This window comes from Rhinoderma darwinii, chromosome 6 (genome assembly GCF_050947455.1).
Source record: "Rhinoderma darwinii isolate aRhiDar2 chromosome 6, aRhiDar2.hap1, whole genome shotgun sequence".
Lineage (NCBI taxonomy): Eukaryota > Metazoa > Chordata > Amphibia > Anura > Rhinodermatidae > Rhinoderma > Rhinoderma darwinii.
Window position 1 is genome coordinate 96,656,993 of NC_134692.1, and position 22,274 is coordinate 96,679,266.

At 42.4% G+C, this 22,274-nt stretch overlaps 1 protein-coding gene across 2 annotated transcripts in view; it reads right to left on the reverse strand.

Moving 5' to 3' along the window:
• Positions 1 to 3,916: 3,916 nt before the first annotated feature.
• Positions 3,917 to 22,274, reverse strand: part of GSG1L (GSG1 like) — a 418,206-nt gene continuing 399,848 nt past the window's right edge. For both annotated transcript variants that reach the window (XM_075830073.1, XM_075830072.1), the window contains 2 exons: positions 10,780 to 10,891; positions 3,917 to 5,492 (listed from right to left, as the gene is read on the reverse strand). In XM_075830073.1, coding sequence (XP_075686188.1) covers positions 5,192 to 5,492; positions 10,780 to 10,891 — 413 coding nt within the window. In that variant the 3' untranslated portion in view covers positions 3,917 to 5,191. The remainder of the gene's footprint in view (positions 5,493 to 10,779; positions 10,892 to 22,274) is intronic.

The following is a 22,274-nucleotide window of genomic DNA, read 5'->3' on the forward strand; positions in this document are numbered from 1 at the left end:
CTAGCTGGGCGTTAGGAATGGGAGTGTATGATGCTGACGAATCAGCATCATCCACTTCTGTTCGTTAACACCCAGCTTCTGGCAGTGCAGACACACAGCGTGTTCTCGAGAGATCACGCTGTGACGTCACTCACTTCCTGCCCCAGGTCCTGCATCGTGTCGGCCACATCGGCACCAGAGGCTACAGTTGATTCTGCAGCAGCATCAGCGTTTGCAGGTAAGTAGCTACATCGACTTACCTGCAAACGCCGATGCTGCTGCAGAATCAACTGTAGCCTCTGGTGCCGATGTGTCCTCGCTCGTCCGACACGATGCAGGACCTGGGGCAGGAAGTGAGTGACGACACAGCGTGATCTCTCGAGAACACGCTGTGTGTCTGCACTGCCAGAAGCTGGGCGTTCTGAAGAGAAGTGGATGATACTTCTCGTCAGAACGCCCAGATACTAAAAGAAGTAAAAACGCCCCGATGTAACACACATAATACACGCCCAGTTGGACTTTTACTTTAAACACGCCCAGTTGGACTTTTGCAAGCCTCATTTGCTTAAATACAAAAATGGTCATAACTTGGCCAAAAATGCTCGTTTTTTAAAAATAAAAACGTTACTGTAATCTACATTGCAGCGCCTATCTGCTGCAATAGCAGATAGGGGTTGCAAAATCTGGTGACAGAGCCTCTTTAAGCAGTTTCTGGGGCCATTGTCATTTCTATATATTTCAGCTTTTATAAAAAAAAATTATAATACAATGGCACTTTTTTTTCCATTGTTCTGCTAAGTTGTCACGCACAATCATGTCAATTCCTGATAAATACAGTACATTTTGGGGGAGACTTACTAAGCAAAATGTGCCAAAATTTAAGCCTATTCATAACCAAAAAGGAAACCGCCGGTGCCAAAATGTATTAGGGCTCGTCCACACGCTGTGGAATTTCCGCATTTTTTCCGGATGGAATTTTTCCGGACGGACAAAAAAAAAACGCAGCAGACTAAAGTAGCAGCATAGTGGATGAGATTTAACAAATCTCATCCACATGCTGCGTAAAATTTCCGAGCCGAAATTGACCTGCGGTGCATATTTTTCAGACCGAAGCATGTCAATTCCTGCTGCGAAAAGTGTCAGAATTACTGCGTTTTTCAGAGGAAATGTCTCCATCTTCCAACGTTGGGAAAAACGCAGCAATTTACGCACCATTTTCTGCCGTAAAAACCGCAGGAAATGGTGCGTTTTTGCCGCAGCGGAAAACCTTTGACTTTCAACGGAAGTCCTGCAGAAATTTTCTTCAACAATTCCGTTGTGTGTGGAAAAGCTCTTATGTATTTTCAAAACGTTCAATGCCTACTTTGTGTTGATAAAAAGGGGAATGTTTGTGAGGAGTTTCAACATAACATTGCACTATAACAGCACGCTGCCTGCTGCGCCTCCCTGTGTGGCTGACAGCCCTCTTTGCCACTGACAGTCTCTCCATAATGGTGCACCAAGTAACATCTTAAAGGGACAGACACATGTCAGCTGTTGATGCTCAGCCTATGGTTGAATACCTCTGATAATTTATACCTGAGCAACAAGGTCCCTTGGTTCCTGTTCATTTGTGAAAATGTTTGTTGTTTGCTGTTTTGGGTTTGACCTGGACTGTTTCTTAAGGGTATGTGCACACGATAACGACAATTACGGCTGAAATTACGGAGCTGTTTTCAGGAGAAAACAGCTCCGTAATTTCAGATGTAATTGCATGTACTCGCGTTTTGCGAGGCGTCAATTACGGCCGTAATTTGGAGCTGTTCTTCATTGGAATCAATGAAAAACGGCTCAAATTACGTCTCAAGAAGTGTCCTGCTCTTCTTTTGACGAGCCTTCTTTTTTACGCATTGTCGTTTGACAGCGACGCGTAAATGACAGGTCGTCGTGACAGTACATTGGCAAACCCATTCAAATGAATGGGCAAATGTTTGCCGACGTATTGGAGACGTATTTTCAGACGTAAATCCAGGCGTAAATCGTTTACGTCTGAAAATAGGTTGTGTGAACCCATCCTAACTCTGCCGTTTGATTGCTGCCTGCCCTGACCTGTATCTCTATCTATCATGCTGCATGGTCTTTGCAAGCCTTGATCTCGGATTTGTAGGATCACAAAGTTGGAAGCATACAATTGTCTAAAAAATCTTTGTATGCTGTAGCATAGACATTACCCTTCACTGGAAATAAGGGGCCAAGCCCAAATCCTGAAAAACAGCCAAACCTAGACTCATCCATCAGACTGCCAGATAGAGATTCGTCACTTCACAGAACACCTTTCCAGTGGTGGCTGTGATCTTAGGCTTGTGTACCCGATGAACAGTTCTTGTGCTGATGTCACTTCAAAAGGCAGTTTAGAACTTTGTGGTGAGTGATGTAACAGAGTATCATAGGCGATTATAATGCGCCTCGTGTTTCAGCACTTGGCGACCCCGTTCTGTAAATTTGTGTGGTCTACTGCTTCATGAGGGAGCTGTTCTAGATGCTTCCACTTTACAACACCAGCACTTACAGGTCATCAGGGCAGATTTAGCAGATCTGAAATTTCACAAATTGACCAGTGGAAAAGGTGGTATCCTATGAAAGTGCCATGTTTAAATATACTAAACTCTTCAGTATCATATACTACCAATAATGTTTGGCTGTGTAGATAGTATGGCTATGTGTTCAATTTTTTTGCATCTGTCTGCAATGGGTATGGCTGAAACACCTGAACTCAATAATTAGGAGGGGTGTTCATATACTTTTAGCCATATAGTTTGTCATCTGCAAACTGTCAGTGGTTGCTATTAGAGACTACTCTGGATATAAGAGGCGGGCTGATGGTCATTTTACGGTGAGTGGGGGCTGATGGTCATTTCAATGTGAGTGGGGGGCTGGTGGCTATTTTACTGTGAGTGAGGGTCTGATGGTCTTCAAGTGGTTTCCACCTCTGAGCTCCGATTGAAATTAATAGGCGGCAGAAAATACCTGCGGCGCCCGTTTGGAGTGTTTTCTTGCCTGCGTCTTTTGCATTAGCTGCAATGGCTTAAAAAAACGCAAAAAAAAAAAAAAAAGGTCAACAACGCTGTAAATTTAAAATCTGCTTAAAAATCCTGAAGGTATTTTGAGGCTGATTTTTTTTGCCTTACAAATGCTGTGTGATCATACCCGAACAGTGTAGTGCTTGTTTTTAGCCGTTTTCTGTCTTTCTCAAAACATTTTTTGGTAGGGGTACCCTGAGGAAATTTTAGTTTTTCAGTGGTGCGCAAAGGTTGGGAAACTCTACTAGGCTACAGGATCACGCCGGCCTGCGCAAGGATCATGTGGAGCAGCTCCCCATTTAGCCCTAAGCTACCGTAAATATACTGACACTGCTCCTGTCCAGAGGTCTGGCCATGACACATTAAAATTGATGTTTACCTATGCCAGCCATGGGGAGGCATAAGAAAGATTGAGGTCTTTGAATTCTATGATTTTTCGAAAATAAGCATTAAAGTGTAGCTAAACGTTCGACAAACTTCTGACATATCATAATGACATCAGAAGTTTGTATTGGTGGGGGTCCGAGCACGGAGACCCCCACCAATCGCTTGAATGAAGCAGCTGAAGCGTTCGTGTGAGCGCTCAGCTGCTTCGTTTCTGTTCGGCTTTTTCCGGAAATAAATGTATCGGTGTACGGACTCAATAGAAAGTCTATGAGCACGTACTCCGATACATTGGCTTTCCAGAAAAAGCCGAACAGTTTGTCGAACATTTAGCTACACTTTAAACTTGGTTTTTCAAATTTTTTGCTTCAGTTTCCTGTTTTTTTTTCTTCTTAAAAAGGCTGTTTATCTTTTATTGTTCATTTTTAAAAGCCTGGTGTTAAGGAAGCCTTATGAATGACAACCAATAACTCACATTTCATGCAACAAACATGTTTAATGGTTCAGCAATCCCTGCAAAATAATTGGATTGTTTAACCCACTTGTGACCACTGTCCCATCTCATTCACCACTTTGGACAACAAAAAGAAGACATTGTACACTTCTATAGAAAGGAACAAGGTAGGAACTTTCCTTTAGACTGGCAAAATGCACAAAAACTTCATATAGGTTTGTAAAATATAAAAATTTAGTTTTGCATGTATGCACAACCTTGTAAATTAGCAGATTCACACAATCTCTGTCCAGTAACTCTATTTGTGTCATTTTGGAGAATTTTGGTTCAATATGGAAATGTGCATATTGAGGTGGTTAAACTTCAGGCTCATAAATTAAATTTTTCAATTATTTTTTTCCCCAAACCATGAGACAAATTATAAATACAACTTTTTTTTATTATACTCTGTGATATGAGGGGGTTGTAATCTTTCAGTTCAGAAAGCCTCAATACAGCCCAATAAAAAGGGTTTTCTGCGAACGCCTTCAACTAAGTTTAATCGACTTTATAGCAAGTGATTATAATCTGTGTACAGCCCTACAGAATATATTGGCGCTGTATAAACATCATAAATAAAATAAACAAAAAGGTAAAATGCTTTGTGACTACAACTAGCTAAGGCATGTCCCCAATATATACATTTCCACTATTCTACTTTATTTCAGAAGTTAATCTATGTTTTTGCTGGAGATTGAGATTTACTTATGCAAAGAGTGGGTCTTCAGCGGCAGCGGTAATGGCACATAGTCATCACATACTTGCACAGACCTGCCCGAGAAAGCCCCTCGAAGAATCTTCAAACAATGTAAAAATCCTGGATTAGGTTTTATGGACGGAGACTGTCGTTAAGATAGCTCAAATATCTTGTTTTCTAATAGGAAATTCATGTTAGACTGCGACGTTACCAAATTTATTAGAGAACAATTGTGCAAAAACAATATGTGATGTCACAAAAACAGCACTGGCACATGGGGATGTTATTTATGCCCCCTCATACATTATCTTGAATACTTTATAAAACAGAAGTGGAATTTCAGACAAAGATAGATGAATGAATGAACGAACGAACGAACGAACGAACGAACGAACGAACGAACGAACGAACGATTTTATCTTCACAGATTAATATTTTTTAGCTGAATTGTTCTCCAAAATAGAATATAAATAATTTTTTTAGGTACAGTATGAGTTTGCAGATTTTTGTTGACCAAACAATACAATTTATAGCAATTCATTTATTTCCCTTAATGTTTTAGATTGTGAATGTAACATATTAGCATTGTTCTTCTCCTAACGATTCCCGTATTTCTCCAAGGTCAACTGATGATGAAGATAGCACAGGCTTCCTGATATTTTTTGTTGTATCATCTAATACTTCCAGGGAACTAGAAATAGATTGGACTGGTCGCTCTTTTTTGTATTTAAGGGCATTGTGATCTGTGAATGACTGCTCCTCTTGAAGAGCTTGCTCAAAAATCTTATGCTTGTGTCCAAACTCGATGACTGTTTTTGTATATGAATTCAGGGTGGTGACAGATGCTGCCATACAGCATGTGAAGGAACACCAAGCAAGGCTGGAAAACACAAAGAGCATGGTGAGTGTAGAAACCTGTACACATGTGGCAGAAACATAACATTATAAGATTTAAAACAGTATATAAAACTGTTATTGAAGTAAACATCACCAGCAAGTGGCATTCCAGGAGATGTAAGAATCCATGCAGATGGCATTGCCTTGTGCATGGACCCTGTATGGTGGCACTGGAAGTCTTTACGAGTCCGTATTATGGTCTAGGGAAGAATATTTTTTAGAGGCAGACAGAGATACAGTATAAGCTTATAGCAGTCTATGGGCATAGTATTGCTGATCCAATGAACGTGAACCCATAAAACGGTCGTGTGCAAGATCTCTGACAGTGGCTATCTTAGAAAACAGTATGTATGTACTGTGTTATTATTAAAACATGATATATTTCTGTTTCTATGTGCACTTTCACAGCTTCTTTTAGTTGTATAATACAATTATATCTTATTCCTACTTGGTTAAGATAAATCAACCATTACTCAATTTGGTTCTATGAAAATCAACTGGTGCAATTCTATAGTACTACAGTTATTTCTACAGTATCATAAGAAGTACTAATCGAACAAAAGCAGAAATTGTATATAAGTGGGCGCAGCTTTGCAGAAGAGGGCATGGTCACCCACAGAATGAAGACATTTATCATGATTTATGACAGAAAATGGCCTAAATTATGGCATGAATCTACACCAGTTTGTAGATTTTATATATTTCACTTTTTGCTGCATGGATGGCCAAAGATGCGCCTAATTTATTGAAACATGTGCGCCTCTTAATAAATTAGGCATATTATTTAGACTGGCGTATGAAACACCAGTCTTAAAAAATGTCCCCTATTGAGTTTGCTGAAGGTTATTTTTTTCAATACAGTTATATCAGATAACCTCTAACATATCACTTTGGCAGCAGTCCATTTTTTCCCAGCATCATTTGTTTAGCCTGGAGAGTGTGTGAGTTTTTAGAGTTCTAGTCATCATGGCCCTGCTCTTTTGAAGAATGCTTTGACATGCACGATACCTGGAGCAAGTCCATCTCTGGCATGTCTTCTCATGAGGATGTAAATATTTTTCTAAAAACTACTTATATACTATACAATGCAGCAGTAAATTTATGGTTGGATAAAATTAAATTTTTATAATTTGTACCCTTCGGTCTTATTTCAGTTTGCACAGTAATGGGGAAAAAGCTGTCAATCAGCGGCGGCAGGGCAGGAGTAGCAGCAGCTCATGAATACGCTGGTTTCCGTAACGTTTTTATTTTTTCGCCGATGCGGTTGTATGAGGGCTTTTTTTTTGCGGGAAGACGTGTAGTTTTTATTGGTACCATTTTGGAGTAGATGCGACTTTTTGATCACTTTTTATCACATTTTTTTTAAGTCAGGATTCATAGAAAATAGCAATTTTTCCATTGTTTTTTATTCAATTTTTTACGGCGTTCACCGTGCGGGTTAAATAATGTAATAGATTTATAGTCGGGGTCGTTACGGACGCGGCGATACCAAATATGTGTAACTTTTTTACTTTATTTTATTTTTTTAATAGTAAAGCATTTTGTAAGGGGAAAAGCTGGGTTTTTCATTTTTTTTCTCATTTTTTTTTAAATTAACTTTATTAAACTTTTTTTTTACTTTTTTACTAGTCCCACTAGGGGACTTTAATATGCGATTCTCCGATCGCTATTATAATACACTGCAATACTTTTGTCAACAATCTCTAGTTGATCTGCACTCGCAGTGACGGCCGGTGTAAAAGGCCTTTTATTCATTAAATTGAAGCGCTGCCTCATTTTCTTCTTGCCGTATATTTATGGGCTCATAGCCTGAGTCTAGGAGGATTGCACCTAACTACTGGAGCTGTGCTGCTTTCAAAAAAAAATAAAAAATTATATATATATATATATATATATATATATATATATATATTCTAATTTCTAACAACTTTTAATATATTCTAAATTTATTTATTCAGAGATCAAGATTTTATGGATAATTACTTTGTAATATACAGGAAGAGCTAAAAGGATAATAGGATGGGTTATATCTTAACCACTAAAGTTAAAGTTTGAAATATGTGTTATTATATATTACATATATGTATATCTTTAAATATCCAAGTGTCATATTTACAGCGATAGTTACATTTTCCATTATTCCACCATTCAGCCCACAATAAGTGACCTTATGGCACTCTGAACCCCTTCAAAGGGATATGAGTAAATAACACATATGTTAACTCCTAGAACACAAAAATAGCTATTGCCACTGTCTCTTTAAAGGGGTTTTCAGAGATCCCTTCAAAAATAAAAACTTCCCAAAAATATTTTTCCTTACTGTATACAACTTGTAGAACATATTCCAAAAACAAAACTAAACAACTATATATATATATATATATATATATATATATATATATATATATATATATATATATATATAGTTTTTTACTCCTGTCCCCATGGAGTGCAGTTTGTTTAACCCCTTAATGACCAGCCTATTTTGGACCTTAATGACCAAGCTATTTTTTACGTTTTTCAATCGTCACATTCCAAGAGCTATAACCTTCTTATTTTTGCGTCGACATAGCTGTATAAGGTCTTGTTTTTTGCGGGACAAGTTGTATTTTTTAATAGCACCATGTTTAGGTACATTTTATTTATTGATTAACTTTTATTAACTTTTTTTTGGGGGGGAATAGAAAAAAATCTGAAATTTCGCCACTCTTTTTTGCGTCCTAAATCTACGCCGTTTACCGTGTGGTATAAATAACACAATAACTTTATTCAGCGGGTTGTTACGATTGCAACGATACCAAATTTGTATAGTTTTTGTATGTTTTACTACTTTTACACAGTAAAAACGCTTTTTTTTCAAAATGATTTGTTTTTGTGTCTCCATATTTGAAGAGCCGTAACGTTTTTATTTTTTCGCCGATGCGGTTGTATGAGGGCTTTTTTTTTTGCGGGACGACTTGTAGTTTTTATTGGTACCATTTTGGAGTAGATGCGACTTTTTGATCACTTTTTATTACATTTTTTTAAAGTCAGTATTCACAGAAAACAGCAATTTTTCCATAGTTTTTAAAAAAAAATTTTACGGCGTTCACCGTGCGGGTTAAATAATGTAATAGATTTATAGTCGGGGTCGTTATGGACGCGGCGATACCAAATATGTGTAACCTTTTAACTTTATTTTGTTTTTTTAATAGTAAAGCATTTTGTAAGGGGAAAAGCTGGGTTTTTCATTTTTTTTCACATTTTTTTTTTAATTAACCTTATTAAACTTTTTTTTCACTTTTTTACTAGTCCCACTAGGGGACTATAATATGCGATTCTGCGATCGCATTTATAATACACTGCAATACTTTTGTATTGCAGTGTATTACTGCCTGTCCGTTTAACACGGACAGGCATCTGCTAGGTCATGCCTGCGGCATGATCTAGCAGGCATTCACTCCAGGCAGCCTGGGGGCCTTTATTAGACCCCCGGCTGCCATTAGAGACACAGACACTCGGCGATCGTATCGCCGGGTGTCGGTGGGATGAGAGGGAGCTCCCTCCCTCTCTCCAAAACCACTCAGATGCGGTGCTCGCTATTGAGGACCGCATCTGAGGGGTTAAACGTGTGAGATCGATACTAATATCGATCTCACACGGCAGAGCAGGGACGCTCCCAGCCCTCAGCTGCCTCTAGCAGCTGAGAGCAGGGAGATCTGACAGCTCCCTGCTCTGTAAACTTATTCCGATGCCGCGACATAAAAAGTCTATGGCATCGGAATAAGGCCCGTTAGTGACCGACGTAGAAACACGATGGGTCGGTCACTAACGGGTTAAACAATAAATAAATTTGGGCCTATTTGTTTACCTGTGCTCTCTTGTTTACCTTCTGCTTTTTAGTGATTCCTTGCATGCATTTTGCTGCCAGCCTCCTGCGATGACTATACAGATCAGTGCATGCTCTAAGCACTCAGTATTAGGGCTTGTCCACACACAACGGAAGTGCTGCAGAAAATTTCTGCAACAATTCTGTTAAAAAACACAGACATTCTGCTGCGGAAAAAACGCACCATTTCCTGCGTTTTTTTACGCAATGTTAGGAAATGGAGACATCTCCTCTGAAAAACTTAGCAATTCTGGCCACTTTCCGCAGCAGGAATTGACATGCTGCGGTCTGAAAAATACGCACCACAGGTCAATTTCTGCTCAGAATATTTATGCAGCATGTGGATGTGATTTGTTAAATCTCATCCACTACGCTGCTACTGTATTCCCGCTGCATTTTTCCCGTCCAAAGTTTTGGCCGGAAAAAATGCGCCAATTCCGCAGTGTGTGGACGAGCCCTTAGACAATAAGGGAAGCGTTGGTGCATAAATCACGCACACGTGGTATATTGAGAACCTAGCGGGGACCATGAATCCCCCGATGTGAAAAAACGCGCCTCAGAAAAGAAACATCACAAGTGACGTGCCACATACTAGGTTAAGACTATCGACTCCTAGCCTATGTGATCCCTATACAGCGCATCACTAGAGGGAGCAGGAAACGTGACAACAGAGGTTGCGTGACACGAGGAAAGAGAGGAGAAAGGGGGCACTTTGGAAAAAGTTATTGAGGGGTAGAGGTTAGATATAGACCTGAGATTAAAATTTAACTCGGAAATCTCCTTTAGTTTTAGGCCTCATGCACACGACTGTAGTGTTTTTCTGGTCCGCAAATTCCAGGACTGTGTTCCGTGAAATGTCATCCGCAGTTCATCCGTATGTAATCCGCAGTTTATCCGTATGTAATCCGCAAAATGCGGATGAAAAAAAAAAAGCCTAGGTAAAACAGGATGACGACAGAACTCATTCCCGCTCGTCGCCTAGCAACACTTCCGCAAATCCGCAAACTGCGGATGACACACGGAGGTGTATCCGCAATTTCCACGGGCCCATTGACTTCTATTGGCATGTCCGCATCGAATTTGCTGCCCGTAATAAGACATGTCCTGAGTTTGTGCGGCACGGATGTGCGGACATGCGGAGACCCGTGAAAACACGGATAGTGTGTATGGGCCCATAGAAATGAATGGGTCCGCAATTCTCCCGTGGATTTGCGGGGGAATTGCGGACGCAAAAACACGGTCGTGTGCATGAGGCCTTACTGCTTCTATAAACCTCATCTGTTTGCTTGAATATATCAACCCTTTACATAAGCACATCACTAATGCTATAGTCCACCTTCATACAGGTATTTTTAAATATAAATCCTACCAATGGTGTTTATTAATTTGCATTGATACTTACCAGAAAGACCACCCATAATCCCATGAATGGGGTCTCCAGTCTTCAGGTCCTAGACTCACCGTAACCTGAAGGACTTGAGTGTACATCATGTGAGCCACCATACCAAGAAGACCTAAATAGAAAAATAAACAAATATTATACATTTGTTGCACAGTTGTAACCATTTTAACATCTATCAGGCAAAATGGTGCTCCCCATGAATAAAAAGAACAGATGTATTTTTTGAGTCTGTACTTTTTACCTATTCATACCAATATTTAATAAATCATTATATTAGGAACATGTTTATTATCAAGTGTGATAAAGGATTTAGAAACTAGAATAGAGGACAGAGAATTAGCTTTTCTCTTTTCAAGGACAAGAGTGTTATTGGCATTGTTTGGTTGTAAATCCAATAAATACAAAAGTTTATTTGAGAACTAAAGAGTATATTATAAAGCAAGAGTTTAAAGGGTTTGTCCACTCATGGCAACCCCTGTGTATGTGCTCTATTAGAGCATAGGTCTCCATTCGCTCCGAGTGGGCAACGACTAGAAATTGGAGGACTCCGCACTACCATGTATCTACCTATCTGATTTATGCTACCAGGGCTTGCTGTGGGCAGGATCAGCATGCAAAATACTACAGTACCCATGATTTATCACAGACATAGATTCTATTTATAACTGCCTACATGTCCCCCTATTACAAAGTGTAAGGTAGTGCTGAAATAAATCGCCGTTGTCACATACAACACAGATCTGCTACTGAGACACTCTTCTGTTCTGCTGCTCACTGACACTGCACTATCTGCTGCCTAGCATGAGATATACAGTCCCTCCAAAGACAAGGAAAGAGGGGGGTAAAGTAGGGAGCAGGGGAGATAAGAGTAGAGATGAGCGAACTTATGAAAAGTTTGGTTCGGCTAATTCGCCGAATTTCACGAAAAAGTTCGATTCGGACCAAACTAGTTCTGACCGAACCTGTAATTTCCGTGGGCCGAGCATGGTACTGTCCAGGGTGCTGAAAGAGTTAATGGGCTGCACTAACTCTTTCAGCAACCTTGACAGTACCATGCTCGGCGCGCGGAAAAGAAAATTTTAATGTCATAAAAAAAAAAAAATAATAAGTGCATACTTACACTCCTCCTGTCCGGCCTCCAGCGATGACGTTTCATCCATGTCGCCGCTCGCTGCAGCCAATCACAGGCTGTAGTGGCGGTCACGCACTTCACGTGACCGCCTCTGCAGCCAATCACAGGCTGCTGCGGCCTCTCCAGCCAATCACAGGCTGCCGCGGCCTCTGCAGCCAATCACAGGCTGCAGCGGCCTCTGCAGCCAATCACACGCTCCTCTCCTGAAATACTCTGTGCTGCCTTAAACTCTGTGGACAGGTCAGGATCCTGTTTCTTTTAAATGCTGCTGGGGAACCTGCTCGATCCACTATATAAGGCTGCGCTACAGTGCTTGGGATAAGTGACTGGGGCAGAAGAGGATGGAGGTGCAGCCTTATATAGTGGATCGAGCGGGTTCCCCAGCAGCATTTAAAAGAAACAGGATCCTGACCTGTCCACAGAGTTTAAGGCAGCACAGAGTATTTCAGGAGATGAGCGTGCGGATCTTGTGCGGGGTGGTGACTTGCCAATCATGTGAAGGTGTTATTGAGGACAGGAGTGGAGGAGAGGTAACAGACTGAGAGCTACGTAATGGTAAGAGCAGAGTTCACAGCAGCACAGAATATTTCAGGAGAGGAGCGTGCAGATTCAGTGCTGCTGTGAACTCTGCTCTTACCATTACCATCAAAACGTGTTCGGCCGAAACCGGTGAAGTTCGGATTCGCTGCTAACCGAACTTTTCCCGATGTTCGGACCGAAACCGGGTTCAGTTGTCCCGGTTCGCTCATCTCTAGATAAGAGGCATGTGATGTGTGATGTCCTGTACTACAGGAAGGGGAGATAACCACGTGTTCAAACTATGAAACATCACATAAGCAGCAGATAAACAGCAGCAGCCAGGGCATAACTAGGAAAGACTGGGCCCCATAGCAAACTTTTGACTGGGCCCCCCCCTCCGCTGGGTATCACACAACCCCCCCTTGTAGATAGTGTCTCCCTATAGATTACACCACACAGCGCCCCCCTATAGATAGCACCATACACAGCCCCAAATCCCCCCTGTAGATAACACCATACAACCCCTGTAGATAACGCCATACAGCCCCCTGTAGATAATGACATACAGCCCCCTGTAGATAACGCCATACAGAGTCCCCCCTGTAGATAATGCCATACAGAGTCCCCCCTGTAGATAACGCCATACAGAGTCCCCCCTGTAGATAACGCCATACAGAGTCCCCCCTGTAGATAACACCATACAGAACCCCCTGTAGATAACGCCATACAGACCCCCCTGTAGATAACGCCATACAGACCCCCTTGTAGATAACGCCATACAGAGTCCCCCCTGTAGATAACGCCATACAGACCCCCTGTAGATAACACCATACAGAAGCCCCCTGGAGATAACGCCATACAGACCCCCTGTAGATAACGCCATACAGACCCCCCCTGTAGATAACGCAATACAGACCCCCCTGTAGATAATACCATACAGAACCCCCTGTAGATAACGCCATACAGAATCCCCCCTGTAGATAACGCCATACAGACCCCCTGTAGATAACGCCATACAAAACCCCCCTGTAGATAACGCCATACAGAACCCCCTGTAGATAATGCTATACAGAACCCCCCTGTAGATAACGCCATACAGAACCCCCCCTGTAGATAACGCCATACAGACCCCCCTGTAGATAACGCCATATAGCCCCCCCCCAAAAAAAAACGGCCTATAGTTTGTCCTACAAAAGAGATGTAGCCCCTATCCACAGGATAGGGGATACATGTGCGATCGCTGGCAGCGATAAGGAGAACGGGGGACCGAAAGTCCCTCGAAGTTCTCCATGACAAACCTCGGACTTCCGGTGTCTGCGCAGTTCAATAAAAATGAAAGGTGCGTTGGTCACGCATGCGCACAAGTGCGACCAGTGTACAATTCATTTCTATAGAGCTGCAGACAGACCCCGGAAGTCCGAGTTTTGTCATGGAGAACTTCGGGGGACTTTCGGTCCCCCGTTCTCCTTATCGCTGCCAGCGATCACACATGTATCCGCTATCCTGTGGATAGGGGATGCATGTCTTTTGTAGGAACAACCCCTTCACTGGCGTCGCGCTGTAGAAGCCATAGCAGCTGCTAACGCAGCCTCCGGCCATGGGAAGGGGGGACCGTGCCGGCATTTGGCACGGGCCCCCTCATTCTGCGGTCCCCGTAGCAGCTGCTACGGCTGCTATAGCGGTAGTTACGCCACTGACAGCAGCATGGCCTGCATGTGAGACTGGTGGCATTTCAGCTACAGACAATACATTAGTAAGTGACTAATCTAACTGAAGTTTAACCATCTGCACACACATTTTAAAGATAGGAAAGCCCCTTTAATATTACATTTCAACTTCAGAGTTGCTGCAGGGAAAATGTGGACATGATGGACGCTACACTGGTAATTACAGGTAATCGTTAAGTGTTCCAGCTGCCAGATCGTTTGCAGCTAGCCCACCATTGGGAAGCTGCCTCATGAAAGGAGTAATCCTGGGTGGACAACCCCTTGAATTCAACAATAAGTTCATCTTTTTGATTAAATTGAATGGGCTGTCATTTGTAGGTTTACATAACACCCATGAATGTGCATATGATGAAGACCATGCTTGGCTTGTTCTTAGTGGTGGTCATAAGTGGTGGATGCCCTGGATCTCACACAGCGCCAGTCTTGCCCATAGCAACCTATCACTACTCTTATTTACAAACCTGCTCTGGTCAGTCAACCACAACCCAAATCACAGTGCAATCAGAAGAAGAAGGCAGGTCCGTAATTAAGTCCATAGGTATTTGTGTCCAAGAAGAATCTGAAACTGGTACAGGATATGGTGAGAAACTTTATTTTGAGAGCAGACTATGCAAGCAGCAACAAAGTCGTTAATGTACCGGGACATAGAGGGCCACCGGTAATGATGAGACACAAGACTCAAATTTTTATCTGACTCCGGGATGTTCAAAGAACTTGGAGAAATGACCCCAATGAGAAATTAACTTTTGTAGACTCAGAGGAACAAAAGTCGTTCCGGGAAGAATTTGGATAACTTCTTTAAGTGCCACTGATAAATTATGACAAGGATCTCTAATAAACTGAGGTCAAGGATCTTGATCTTCTGAATCAAAAGGATGAGATAATGCAAAAGCCTTCACGTTTTTGTCAGCAGGACGATAGTGGAGGAAGTAGTTGAATCAAGAGAAGAACAAAGCCCAACGAGCTTGACAAGGCTTTAGATGGCGTGCCGTCTGTAAATACAACAAATGCTTGTTGTCTGTATAAGTTGTGATGGGATGATGTGATCCTTACAGTAAATATCTCCATTCTTCCAGAGCCAACTTAATGGCCAACATTTCGTGGTCCCCGATTCCATAATTTTTTTCTGCAGAAAAGAATACCTTTGAGAAAAATTTGCAGGAGAAGAATTTCTCATTATCTCTTTTCTAAGATAGGACTGCGGCTACTCCTACAGATGAAGTAACAATTTCTAATATAAATGGTTAAATGGTTTATTTGCATTCGGCCTATGTAATACAGAGGATGAGGAGAAGGCCTTTTTGAGTTTGAGAAATGCCGTTTCTGCTTTAGGAATAAAAATGTGGTATGAACTGTTGACAGTAGTTGGCAAATCCCAGTAAACGTTGAATTGCTTTGAGTCACTGGGGACGTGGCCAGTTAAGAACTGCAGACAACTTGGCAGAATCCAATTAGTCCCTGATTAGATATTATGTATCCTAGAAAAGGAAGACACAGAGGAACACTAAGAACCGAATTGCTCTGGCAATGACAACCAGAGCAGGAGGAGCTTTTATAGCAATCCAGGTGATGATTTAAAAAGTGGCGCATGCTGGCTCTTTAAAAATGCACGGGTCAGCATGCACACTTGGACCAAGTGGAGTGCGACGGCAGCCGGACGGCTGCCAGACACCGAGCAGAGATGAGGAAGATTATGGTGCCACTGGAAGGTGAGCCCAGAATGCCCGGGAGCAGGGCTCACTACACCATTCTAAATCCATGGGCATTAATATGTAGTTGGTCCACCCGGTTTCAGCTAAAACAGCTCCCACTCTTCTGTGAAGGTTTTCTATAAGATTTTGGATTGTGTCTGTGGTAAGTTTTGTCTATTCATCTAAAAAATGAATAGGGGAAAAATGTGTAAGGGTAAACACTGATGTTGAACAAGAGGCCCTGACTCTTTAACTCTATTCGAGCTGATCTCAAAGGTGTTCAATGGGGTTGAGGTCAGAGCTCTTTGCAGGCCAGTCAAGTTATTTCTTCACAAACGCACCCACCCATGCACAGTGACACTAGAACAGAAAAGGGCCTTCCCTAAACTGTTCCCACAAAGTTTGAAGCATACAATTGTCCAGAATATATTGGTATACTGAAGCATTAAGATTTCCATTCACTGGAACTCATGGGCCTAGACCAACCCCTGAAAAGCAACCCCGTAGCATTAACCCTCCGCCACCAAACTTTACAATTGGCACAATACAGTCAGATAGATAATGTTCCCGGACTTGTTCGTCAGATTGCCACATAGAGAAAAGTAATTCTTCACTCCACAGAACAGGTTCCCACTGCTCCAGATTCAAGCGACGGCATGCTTTACTCCAATCCATCCGACGCTTGCCATTGTATTTGGTGATAGAAAGCTTTCATGCAGCTACTCAGCTATGAAGCTCCTGACGCACAGTTTTTGACCTGATATTGATGCCAGAGGAGATTTGCAACTCTGGAGTTATTGTGTCAGCAAAGCATTGGCGACTTTTATGCACTATGCACCTCAGCACTTCGCTCTGTAACTTTATGTGGTCTGCCACTTCATGGCTGTGTTGCTGTGGCTCCTAAATAATTCACAGTTGATCGTGGAATATGTAGGAGGGAAGGCATTTCAGGAACTGACTTGTTACAACAGAGCAGGGCCAACGCTAGGGGGGGGGGGCAAACTGGGCAATTGCACAGGCCCCCATCTGTAAAGGTGCCCCCTCCTTTAGCATTGCTGTTCAGCTGCCCGCCCGTGAAAGCAAGCGAGTGGGTAGCTGAAAAGCACAGTCAGGTCAAGTCTCTGCTAAAGAATCAGCATGAAGACCGGAGACTGCGGAACATAAAATAAAGCAGCTGCTACCCCCTAGCAGAGAAGAGATCCCGCCCGACAGTCAGGACATCTACTGAGAGTGAGACATTACTGGGTACCTGCTATGTGCAGTGCGATCATCAGCAGGCCTCAGCGATTCCCCTGCTCTTTAGAGACTGCAGAGAGCTGTGACCATCACTACAGGGCTCCTATAGTAAGTGCTCCCAAATCACTCATGTTTACATGACTTTACTTTTTTTTCCTGATTTAATTGCATTTTGTGCCGCGATTTTTGTAATTGCGGTAAAAATGGCATTGTAAAACAGCGCCATTTTTACAGCAATTACAAAAATGCAGCAAAAATTGCATTGTATTGCCACGATTTAGAAAATTGCGGCACAAAATGCAATCAAATCCCTAAGCCACTGACAGGCTTAACCTTTGAAGGACAATTAGGCTATGTTCACACAGGGCGGATACGCTGCGTGAAAGCACATAGCGTATCCACCCTTACGGCCGCAGGGAATTCCGGACTAAAAAATGCAGCATATTGTGGTGCAGTTTTTTGGTCAGAATGTCCACTGCGGAATACTGCACGTGATAAAACAAAAAAAAACCTTTTACTTACCCTCTGACGTTCTGCAGCCCGGTCTCCTGGGATGATGTTTTATCCCATGTGACCGCTGCAGTATGCGATTAGCTGCAGTGGTCACATGGGATGAAACGTCATCCAAGTAGGCCGGCCTAGACGAAGAAGCACAGAATCCTGGGTAAGTATAAGATTTATTTATTTTTTCTAAAATGCGTTTTTTGCGAAGGAATCGTAGCTTTTCTTCCGCAAAAAAATACAACATCTGCTATTTGTTGCAGGATTTCCCTATTGAATTAAATTGGGAAAACCCGTAACAAATAAGCAGAGATCACGCAAATACAATTGACTTGCTGCGGATTAAAAAACGTAGCGTAGGCCCATATCTGAGTGTTTTTTTTCCACTTATAATTTATGCAGCGTGTGGCTGAGATCTATTCAAATCTTATCCACTCTGCTGCTACTGTATTATGCTACAAATTTTCTGCAAAAATAACCATTGTGCAAAATCCGCCATATTTACGGTACGTGTGAACTTACTGTGGGTTGAAAATACCGTATCTTTGCTCTTTTATTTCCTGACATGACTTGTGCAAAATCATGAAATAAAATGAATGGAAACATATCCTAGGGCCATATTCACACACTGGAGATTCTCTCAGAATTTAGAGGTGTGGATTTCGCGCCTAAATCCAAACCGAATCCACCAACATTCCATCGGCAATGCAGTATTTCTATTTACCTTATTCACAGCCATGGGGAAAAGCCACAAAACCGTGGTTTAGGGCCTGTTCACATTACGTTTGCCTTCCATTTGGTCTTTCCGTTCATCTGTTTCGTCAGAGGAACAGATGAACAGAACGACAAATGTAAAGTATTGTTTCCATTTGCATTACTATTGATTTCAATGGTATTTTTTGGGTTTCAGTTGGTTTTAGTTTGCCTCCATTCTGCTAGGCTTTCGTTTTTTTGACGGAAACAATAGCATAGTGTGCTGCACTATACTTTCCGTAAAAAAAACAGAAACCTAGCTGAACGAATGCAAACTGAAACAAACTGAAACAAAAAACAATAGTAATGCAAATGGTAACGATACTTTACATTTGTCTCTCCGTTCATCTTTTCCGCATGTTTGGGACCTCTGGTCTACGCCCATATTTATATGTTCAGACCCCCAAGTATACTAAGAAAATTAGGGCAGGCTGCAGACTTTTAAATCCACAACATGCTTTTTATATTGAGAAATTGCTGAAAAGTTTTAGAGCAGATTTCACTCTCTACATTGCACTTGCAAGAAATCTGTGGCATAGTTTGGATATGTTCACACACACTATTTACGGACGTAATTCGGGCGTTTTACACCTCGAATTACGTCCGAAAATGCGCCTCGATAGCATTGGCAAACATCTGCCCATTGAAAGCAATGGGCTGACGTATGTCTGTTTACACGAGGCGTATATTTACGCGCCGCTGTCAAAAGACGGCGCGTAAATAGACGCCCGCGTCAAAGAAGTGACCTGTCACTTCTTGGGGCGTAATTGGAGTCATTATTCATTGACTCCAATGAAAAGCAGCGCCAATTGCGTCCGTAATGGACGCGGCATTCAAGCGCCTGCACATGCCGTTACGGCTGAAATGACGGGGCTGTTTTCTCCTGAAAACAGCCCCATAATTTCGGCCGTTACGGACGCTGTCGTGTGAACATACCCTTTACGTGTAACACATGTAGATTTTGGCAGGGATTTGTAGCGGATTTATAACACACTCACAGCAAAATCCGCTGCCCATGACTCCCTGCACTATGTCTGTCAGCAGCTACTGTAGTAACTGGGACCTATGCAGTTTTCAGCACAGTGCTGGGTCCTGACGCGGTTCAGTGTCAGTAAACTGTATACTTGGCGCACATAACGCCATAAAGCTGTATGGTGTCAGAACCCAGCACTGCGCCGGAGCTGAAGAGGACCCCATAGGAGAGAGGAGGGTAATGGATACGACCTGCTGAGCCACTGTATCTAATCCTATCATATGTGAAACTGTCTGTTGAGCCGCTGTATCTAAGTCTCTCATGTGTGATACTGTCTGTTGAGCTGCTGTATCTAATCCTATCATGTTTGATACTGCCACCTAAACCGCTGTACCTAAACCTATCCTGTGGCGTAGCAGTTTTTTTGTGGTGGGGTGCAAAACTTATGTATTGGGGCTTGTGCCCCTGATCTCTTAAGTCCCTATCATTGTCTCCGGCTGCTAGTGCGGCATTGATTGGTCACTTTAGAGACCCAGAGATGTAGCTTAAGATAACGGACGGGCCTCTGCCATTGGCCATGAAAAGAAGTTGTGCGTGGGCTGGGGTGGACCAAGCTGAACTTTTGCATCGGGGCCCATAAGCCTTTAGCTACGCCCCTATATCCACGGGATAGGTCATGAGTATATCAACAGTGGGGGTTTTAGACCCGGACCTTGCACCGATCAGCTGCTTTGACTGCCTACAGTATTCAAGGGAATAGGAGCAGATTTGCAGTTTTGCAGCACAGCCACTATACAATGTACGGAGCCATCTGCTTCCGGCTCCGGAAACTGCATAACATCCGGTGCTCGGGGGTAGCCAGAGCAGCTGATCAGTCTGGGGTCTGTGTGTTGGACCCCCCATCTGTGCCCAGACAACCCCTTTAAGTACTATATGGCCTGGCTGCAGCAGTTGTCTAGTCTTGTGCCTGAACTTTTTTAAAAAAAGTTCTCGGTTATTGTTACATATATTATCTGTGGTCTGAATATATATTGCTGCAATAATACTGTGCAGCCAAATTAAAGTAATGAGAGGAAAGAGGTTGGTATTCTGTAGACCAGTGAGTGTAATAGGGAACCTGATTAATCCCTTCCAGCTGCAACCATTTTTCGGTTCTTCACTTTTGTTTTTTCCTCCCCACCTTCTAAAAGCTATAATTTTTTATTTTTCCATCGATGTAGCCGTATCAGGGCTTGTTTTTTGCTGGACGAGTTGTACGTTTTCATTGCACCATTTACTGTACCATATAATGTACTGGGAAACTGGAAACAATATCTTTGTGGGGTGAAATGTGAAAACAGTGATTCCTAAATTATTTGGGGGGATTTATTTTTATGGTATTCAGCGTGTGGTAAAAATGACATCTTAATAGGTTAAGAGGTTGTGTCATCTCAGATTATAAGAACTACTCGATCCAGGTTTCTAATCTTTTGTGGAACCGTTTAATTGAATCTGTTCTGATCAGTGGCTGATTAAGTAGACCATAAGCCCTGGGCTGTTCCAAAAACTTGGGCACCCCTTCCACACCGCCGCTCTGCCGTGTCTATAGTCAACACCATGTCAGGAGAGGGGACAGATCACCTATACATCCAGTGACTCACAAGTGACGTCTTCTCTGATGGCAGTAATTTTCTTTTCTTCTCCATCTGACGCAGACCGTTATGGCGACTTCTCCTGATGAGACATCTTTGCCCATCACTTGTGCAGCCATTTCCAGCCACTATAGAAACACACAAATTTAGACAACAAGGCCCAGAACCATACATTAAAGGGGTTTTCCGGGCACAAACCAGTTTTTATACTTATGACCTATCGATGTGCCTGGACAACCCCTTTTACTCCGACTAATAAATTTGGACCCCAGACTAGATCATAGAATACATACAGATCCAGACCTTCTAAAATATTGCAGTCCACAGACCAGACCCCCCTAAACAAATCCAGACCCCAGAACAAGCACCCTAAATAAATACAGACCTCAGACCAGACCCCCTACACTAATAATGACCCCAGACCTGATTCCCTTAATACAGACCCCAGACCAGACCCCCTAAACTAATACAGACCCCAGACCAGACCCTTAAATAAAGACCCCTAAAATAATACAGACCCTGGAACAGGCCCCATATATACAGACCCCAGATGTAAAAGTAATACAGACTTCCGATATACAGACCCCAGACCCCTTAAACTAACACAGACCCTTAAATATAGAGACCCTAAACCCCTTAAAATAATACAGACACCAAACCTCCTAAATACAGACCAGACCTCCTAAATACAGTCCCCCTAAATACAGACCCCCTAAATACAGACCCCTTAAACAAATCCATCCCCTTATATTTACATAGCAGCTCGCCTCAGTCTTCTCTGTGGAGTCTTGCTGCTGCTCATGGTTCTGCGGTCATGTGACCATCAGGACGCTAAACAGTAGTAAGAACTTCAGAGATGAGGCCATGTGACCTTATGTCTAAAGGTCTTTTTGCAGGACATATACAATGCTGTTTCGTCTCGGTTTTTGCCGCGATTCGTGGCAAAAAAGCGACAAATCTACATTGTACTTTGTGTGGCCATGGGCCCAAAACGCCCTATGATGATCCGCCATTGGTTTTGATAGCATGTAGTTTTTCATACAGTATTCTATCTGTAACTGTCGTAATAGATATGGAAGATGATTTCCATTAGGCAGGAGTATGTATTTTTTCTGCCATGCATAAAAATCTGTCCACTGTCATTTGATGATCACACAGGTGCACATCTTGTCACAAAACAGAGCTGAGATACACATACTGTAAGGGTATGTTCACTCTGCCTATTTTCAGCTGTTTTTCGGGCCGCAAACGCCCGAAAAACGGCCCAAAAAATCGGAAGCAAAACGTCTCCAAACATCTGCCCATTGATTTCAATGGAAAAAGCGGCGTTTG